This window comes from Loa loa (genome assembly GCF_000183805.2).
Source record: "Loa loa unplaced genomic scaffold supercont3.37, whole genome shotgun sequence".
NCBI lineage: Eukaryota > Metazoa > Nematoda > Chromadorea > Rhabditida > Onchocercidae > Loa > Loa loa.
In genome coordinates, this window is record NW_018108217.1 from 98,624 (window position 1) to 106,165 (window position 7,542).

The following is a 7,542-nucleotide window of genomic DNA, read 5'->3' on the forward strand; positions in this document are numbered from 1 at the left end:
CGCCATGCAACCGTACGACCTATGAAAAACGCAACATACAGAAACCTAGCGTGTAATTTTGTAAAACAAAAAAAACTGATCTTTAATCCGACCACTACAACATTCGAAAGCTTAAAATAATCTTTATCGACAATTGAACATTGCAATCTACATGTTAAAGCACCAGATACTCTATATTAATAAGAACACAGGGGGAAAGATATCTCTACTGTGTTTCCTTAAACTTCGGGTTCCATAGCGACAGCTTCTGTTTTGTTGTCGAGTAAGGGTAATACTTTCGATTCCTGAAAAACAAATTTTTGCCCTTCACAATCACCAGTACACTCCAACAAACCTAGACCGAAATAAATGAGACATAAACTTATAAATCTATTGTGCCAAACATTCCAAAAAACCAAAATGATGCAAAGGAATGAAACACTAACCTTCTCAAAACATATCAAAAGTTCAAGGGAAGGGTAATAATAAAACATTTCTTAAACTTACTCTAATAAAGTCAGTGTCTCTTCATGGTCCAACATCCACTTCCTTCGTTTTGGAGGATTCTGGACAGGAGTTTCATCGGTAATATGATGTAACCACATATGCCTATGAAAGTATGAGCTTAACAAAAATGCACATGAATCATCCAAAGAATATTGAAACAGATGAGCAATAGAAAAAGGTTAACTCACCACTCAGCAGGAATTTGAGAAGCGTCATAATCAAGCCAAACGTGTTCTGGATATTCAACCCAGCGATTTCGGGGTATAAAATAAGAATTGTCCTGGAAGATACATGGAAAATTTAATGATTTAATATTGATTCCATTACTCAATACAGGTTAAAAAATTATGAGAAACATGAAAGAAACGTCTACTAACTTCGTAGTATTTATTGCCGAATTTGTCTTCTCCCATGAATTTCCCTATTCTCGTTTCATCCATTCTGAACAGAACACAGAAAATATATCAAAATAAAGAGAAACTGACAGAAATGGAAAACAATGGAAGACAACATGACTGTAAAAATCTCAATATAGAATACTATAAATGAGATTTATTGTATCACCAGCAATTACTTAATAATATACTAATAGAGTAAAACATTTCAAATACGCTTACAAATAACGTTTCTTCATGAAACCAATCCATCCACCGCAACCTTTAACTATTTGGAAGAATTTCGTCCATATCCGCAAACCCAGAATTTCCTTCACACTCATTAGAACCTGCATACGAAGGAATAACATATATACAAAACTATTAAATAAAATACCACTTCACCAAAGGAAACAATCCAGAAATTATATTGCAAGACTGAGAACCATATAGCACGAAAATCACGAACCTTTCCAAACTATACACAAAAACCACCCTTACCCTAATCCTATTTTCTAAGTTGAATAAGCCAGGAATCTAAAGAATGTAGACCAGGAATGAACGCACGTTTGCACCACTCTTTCGCAACATCATACATAGCTTGTGCTCCATATAGGCTACCCGCACTGCAGGGACTACCGCGCAATTAGTATAAAACATCTCCCGTTTACGATCCACTAAACATTAGAATTAACCATGGATTTTTTCGAAGAAATTCGTAATATCGAACGAATCATAGCATAATATGCTATTTAATTTTCTCCTCTTCTCTTCCTAAATTTTTGCTTCCAGAGATGAAAATTCCAGTGATTATGTGCCTTCAATTCAAGTATCAAAATGCTCTAGAATGCAAAGAACTTGGAAAGCCAGTAACCTGAGTACTGCCATGAAATGAAAATTTTTTTATTTGCAATCCTTAACAGCAATTCAGATCATTATTACAAGAAAAAAGAGAATACTATGTTCTCCCTCCGGCATATGAAAAGTTTTTGCATCCATGTGTTGCACATTGACATTACTGAAACGTCACAGCAAAACAGATACGTTGCTGAGAAAGAAGTGAAAAGACATAAAGTAAAACAGCAAGAATTCTACAGAACATGAACTATACAAGTTTTGCAACAATAACTGCATTCAGTAAACCTGCTTCTTTCAGAGAAATGTTTTCTTCTTCGATCACTTTATTCGGAAAAGTTGTCATCAAATTGAATGGTTGGAAGGCATAATCTGGTGCTGCGCTAAAAAAAATATCATAACACTTGATACGGCATTTAGTTATAGTATGGCTAACACAGTTTATGGTTGAAAGCAGCAATAACTGGAAATGAAAATCAGTACAAATGTCTACATTGAAAACCTGTGACTCACATTACGAGAAAATTCCGAATGTCTCGAACAGTATGATTATGGTTGAATTGCCCGACAACCCGCCCTCCACTTGGTAGTCGAATTTGCACATGCGTAATGGGCTCTCCATCAACTAATTTTACCGCTTCCTGAGCCTTCTTAACACAGTCGGAATCTAAAATCACCAAAACCCAATTATTTTTAGACCACTGAGTGACACTCTGTAACGTATAAATGGTAGATTCGAGCAGTGCATTCCAGGATGTACATGTCCTGAAATACAACACAATAAATAAAAAGTAATTCAACACAGCGTCATAAAGTAATATCCTTAAAAAACAAAATTTCCTTGGATTTATCAAGCATTTATTATGGAGACGAACACAGTAAACAAGATTATTCCAAGTTTTACTCGTCAAAACATTATAGACATAGCATACCTACAAATCCACTGTTCGCTGGATTAGCTCCATTACTCGTTCTTCGCTTCGAATTTTCTGCAACAGCGATGATTGGAACAAGTTCACCTAGTCTCTGACCTTGTCCACTGAACGGTTTCGCTTCAACTACGTACTGTTCCTGTCGACGTTCCATTCTGATGTCAATAGTTTTACCCGGATACTGTCGTATTATCTCGCTCGGGATGTGCCTAAACTACTTTAAATAGAGGTGTGAAGCAACATATTTCATATACTCAGTAAGAATAACTGGGTTTATAAACCACAAATCACTATAAAACGCAAAAGACTGGTCACTGAAATATTTCTCAATATTAGCACAACGCTGTAATATTTGGACTCTTTAAAGGGATCTAATTATACCATTAATAAAGTTTTTCACTCAACTTATAAGGTTTAGAGATGATTTCTCTTGAATCAGTAGGCCACTAAGCCGTAAGATTTCTTTGACTTGTTTAACGTGTCAGACGCATTCCATTTTGCTTTGTTAATATTATAGTTGAAAACAAATTTCATTACAGGTTTCAATCACCGTAATTTCGAATCTCTTAACAAAAACAAGAACGATTGTTTTTGCTGGAAGACCCAATATTTCTAGTTTCTAAAAAAAAGTAATACAAATGCACCAAGATCTAACGAAAACTATTTTACGTTACCCTGTCTTAAAATTTTTTAGGAAATAAAGAGAAACAAAAAAGTTCATTTGGTCAAGTTAAAAGTTACCCTTCGCAAATCGACTGCAAAAACGAATGATTTGGCGAATCACTGTACGATCGAAGTGGACCATCATCTACAGTAAACCCATTTTCCCACATGACGAGTGCCACTTCTTGCTGAAACAGAAGGATTGCTACCTTAAATTCAATTTAACAAAAAGATTACTAAAATAATTTCCAAAAGTTTGATTAGGAAAGAAACATCAAAATACTTACTGGAGAAGAAGAAATGCTCGATTCAACCAACTCAGACGGCTGTACAGCATCCCCTAAGCGATAACCTTTACTACTCGAAGCGAACTTCACTGCATCACGAGTTCCTAGTTTGGCATTCTCTTCTGGTGTCAGAGATTCAGCACCATGTGCACGAGCTGAATTGAAGAACTGTGAAACGACATCTTCACTACGTGAACTATCTGATCCAAGTACTAAATTCCCGCTGAAATATGTTTGAAATGAAATAAGATGTAAATATATTACGGTGACCTACTTGAATCCTTATTAATCGCTTTACCAGGTTCTGACAGTACAGGGTGACGTGGTTGAAACAGTTCCGAAAATCTAACTTGGGTAATTCATCATCACTTCATAAACCAAAATTAAAAGAATATATATCCGAAGATTTGGCAAGAATTATTATAGTGGAAAGCTTACGGCAAATCATACTTACCTCTGCTCACTACCGCCAACAAAAAATCCTTGCTGACGTTTCCCACTATCAGTAGATGGACTATTGCTCCGGCTCCTTGTTTTCTTACCCGATGAATGTAAGGTTGCAATCCTATAACAGTTGAACTTTTATTAATATCGTCTCCATACACCAAAGAAACTGCTGAACGGTTAAATTTTCTGGGACGATAATCGATTGATAGATTCCTAACGAGTTCTAGCAGTCTTTATGTTTTCTTATTGAACTGTAACTAAGAAATAGAGTTCAAAATTACAGGGGGTGTACTGAACAATTCTGGTTAAAACAACCAAAACTGCCCGGCCATCAGTAAAACGCATCTCCTTACAATAAAAAGCTAATGCGCTACCGTCGACTGACCTCCTAACAGAGGCTATCACAGCAGTTCCCAGCAACTTCATTTAATCCACCGCTACCTCGGTACTTCAGATTACCAAATCTGGCCGCGATGCTTTTTTGGCTTGCTTGAAGCTCCTACGTTACCCCTTGTTACACTTTGACAATACTTGACCATCACGACATCCATATTACGATGTTGTGCATGTCACATATGTGTGCTTCATGACAGTACAAATATCACAACGAAATGAATGACTAACCTGCGGCTCATTTTATAATTATGATATAAATTGTTCAAAGAACGACACTGTCGTGAAAAGAAACTCTGAAATAATTCCGCGATAACGTGTTAATGCACAAGTTAAATCACGTAATATCGCCTGTTGTCATTCTCTATCATATTCCATCCTACCCGATCCTCCATTCCGTACCACTCTCACGTATACACGTGAACGCAAAACTAGAAGAAGAAGGGAAATCCCGACAAATCACTCCCGGCACATCTCCCCTCCGCTCTCAATCATCTTTGTCTAACAATGAATCAACTAAATGAAACGCTGTAGTTAGTGGACTGCAATGAAAACTTTCATCCTTCTTTAAATTCCTCTTACATTTGGCGTGCATTTTTTACGCCTTTACGTGTCTCCTTTGTCACTATCATTTGTTGTTATGTTATGTATGGATAAGAAAACTTTTATTTCAATACTTGAAAACAGGAATGCAGAAGAGTAGAAGTGAGGCAAATGAATATAAAAAGTAACTTTTATAGAATACATGTACATGTAATATGAACACTTTAAAAAGAACTCTCAATGATTGGTGACTTTAAAATATTGCACAAATAGAAATATTTTAAAAGTGGAATAAAAAATTTCATTTTCCCTTTCAAAATCTATTAATTATTCGAGGATATGGATCTTGAGAGGAATGTGTCACGTAAAATCTTAATCTAACATTTAATGTTCAGCCAATTTGGATGCTTTTGTGCGTATATTGCCACCAAAATTTATCCATACGATTACCCCTTCTCCCCTCTCCCAATATAACCTCACTAATTTGTAATCGACAACAACTAATTAGTTAGCATTTATTGACGAAGATGAAATGCTCAGTTAAAAAACTGTTTTGGAATAAAAGGACCTTGATAAAGTTTGTCGCGTACTTTTCCCCTAAATTTCTAAATTTTGAATTGGGCAAGTTTAAGTTTCCTGTTGAAAAATAAATAAAGCATATTCTAGAAAAAAATAATCCTCCTGATCACTCATTTTCGATTACTCTCTGGTAACTAACTCTTCACTTGAAATTTTTGCCGTCACCATAGGCGTTGCTATCGTTATGGCCTTTATAATGATATCCGGAACATCCTTAAAAAACTTCACTCCTGGTTTAAAGCTAAATTTAGATTGTACCTTCATATATTGGTTACAATGAGAATCATTGAAAGTTACTAATTAAATTGAGTCCCTTACCAGGCTGCTGGTCGTCTACTTCCACCCATGTATTTCCATCCTCGTCACGAAACCTAAAATTCATATCAGTCGATATCAACCAGTAAGACATTACTTTTGCTATATTTTTCAAGACCCAAGAGATCTTGGGAGTTCACTCTGTAAATAATTAATTACGCTTTTTTTGTTGGATAATGCTAGCAACTTCATTGAGATTTCTGCAGAATAGGACGATAACTTAATTCTTAATGTTTTGATGGGACTCTGAGGATGACAAAGGAAACTGCTGGCGTTTACGATTCTGTTTGACGTATTCTTCGAAAACCGCAATCAAACATTTGGATTCATCCAGGATGCGTCGCGATTTGTCGAGAAGACGTTTGTGTTCCAAAAGCTACAACTTAGATTTGTTATATTTTATACTTTACTTAAAATTAAAACAGTATTTCTTGCTGATGAATTAGAAGGCTGAAGGGCTATATTAACATCTGATGATGTTTTGCCTTGGAAAATGTGTTTTAAAGTTAACCTTCTTTTCACGCATTCTCTTCGATTCCTCCAGCTGCATCTTCAAATTTTCCGAGACACTATTAGCGATGCTTTGCAACTTCATGACACGATAAAATACACCTCGCACTTCCTGAACATTGTAAAGGTCAATTAAAAAAAAAGAAAATCGCTAAGAGGAACTTTGTTTGGTTTCAAATTGCTTGCTTCGGTAGTTTCGCGCATTGTCATGCGCAAATTAAGCATGCTTTGCTTCACATCAGCAATACGTTCCTCGATGATGCGCTTTTTCGTCTCGAATGGCATCCCCGAGTTGTTCATATTCTCCTCCGGTGTCGAGTTTTCTTCAGCCATAGCGTCCGTGTTCTGTAATTTTGTCTTAACTCTGTAAAAAGTAGAACCATATTAGGATATGATTTGATGCCAAGTATGATCTGTTTCAAATCAAACAGCGATGAACACAACAGGCATTTGAAAATGAATTTTGGAAGAAGCCATAATTTTGCATCATTTAAAGTTACATTAAAAACGTTTATTTAAGGCTTTTTCAAATTAAAATAATAAAACCCAAAAATACAATCTGACATAACAATAATTATATTATATGCTTTTTTTTGTTGTAGGAAGAGTATATGAAATATATTTGAAATTATGAATAATAGGGCACAAAATTATTGCTGGACGATATTATTTCTCTGAAATCAGTGAAATGGGCCCTTAAAAAAAAAAGTAGAATTAGTAAACACGTATAAAATTTAGTCTTTGAAATTTATCATTATTTTATTTAGTTTGGATGGGAATAGAAATCGTTGAATATCTTACCTTCCTCAATTGATTGGCAGAAAACGAAGTCTTCCTTGAGCAGATACCGAAGTTCACTAGAAATAAAACTGACTTATGATTATTTTAAACAGTACTATTGTTTATCCCCAGGTTAAAGCTAAATCAATTGTAAAAAAAGATAAATGAGTTAAAAAGAATGATTCCCTTTTCTTCCGCATTTTTCCGCTAAAGAAGAGCTATGTAACACATCATGGAACATTATATTTTCTTTTTAATCTTTATCATATTAAATTAATAAATAAGTAATATATATATATATATATATATATATATATATATATATATATATATATATATATATATATATATATATATATATATATATATATATATATA

General features: G+C 34.7%; 2 protein-coding genes across 2 annotated transcripts; both read right to left on the reverse strand.

The window, feature by feature from the left end:
* Nucleotides 1-18: 18 nt before the first annotated feature.
* LOAG_10973 (hypothetical protein) lies at nucleotides 19-4,691 on the reverse strand. The gene is made up of 13 exons (XM_003146496.2): nucleotides 4,504-4,691; nucleotides 4,052-4,162; nucleotides 3,598-3,820; nucleotides 3,389-3,498; nucleotides 2,648-2,856; nucleotides 2,229-2,382; nucleotides 2,004-2,098; nucleotides 1,428-1,537; nucleotides 1,104-1,210; nucleotides 864-927; nucleotides 675-766; nucleotides 487-588; nucleotides 19-284 (listed from the first exon to the last, which is right to left on the reverse strand). Exons 1-13 carry the CDS (start codon nucleotides 4,593-4,595, stop codon nucleotides 206-208), a joined length of 1,548 nt encoding a protein of 515 aa, XP_003146544.2. The 5' UTR covers nucleotides 4,596-4,691; the 3' UTR covers nucleotides 19-205.
* A 1,403-nt stretch (nucleotides 4,692-6,094) lies between these two features.
* Nucleotides 6,095-6,717, reverse strand: LOAG_10974 (hypothetical protein; the record flags this gene model as incomplete). Its single annotated transcript, XM_003146497.1, has 3 exons — nucleotides 6,095-6,250; nucleotides 6,386-6,496; nucleotides 6,547-6,717. The coding sequence occupies 3 exons, from the start codon at nucleotides 6,715-6,717 to the stop codon at nucleotides 6,095-6,097; spliced, it is 438 nt and encodes a 145-aa protein (XP_003146545.1).
* Between the last annotated feature and the right edge of the window lie 825 nt (nucleotides 6,718-7,542).

What these genes read in the sequence shown, in the direction of transcription:
- LOAG_10973 (XM_003146496.2), bottom strand. Translation starts at nt 4,595, where the DNA reads ATGGATGTCGTGATGGTCAAGTATTGTCAAAGTGTAACAAGGGGTAAC. An exon ending in TTGCAGTCGATTTGCGAAGG is followed by an intron (nt 2,857 to 3,388) that starts GTAACTTTTAAC and finishes AAAGTAGTTTAG; the next exon opens with GCACATCCCGAGCGAGATAA. An exon ending in TCTCAAATTCCTGCTGAGTG is followed by an intron (nt 589 to 674) that starts GTGAGTTAACCT and finishes ATACTTTCATAG; the next exon opens with GCATATGTGGTTACATCATA.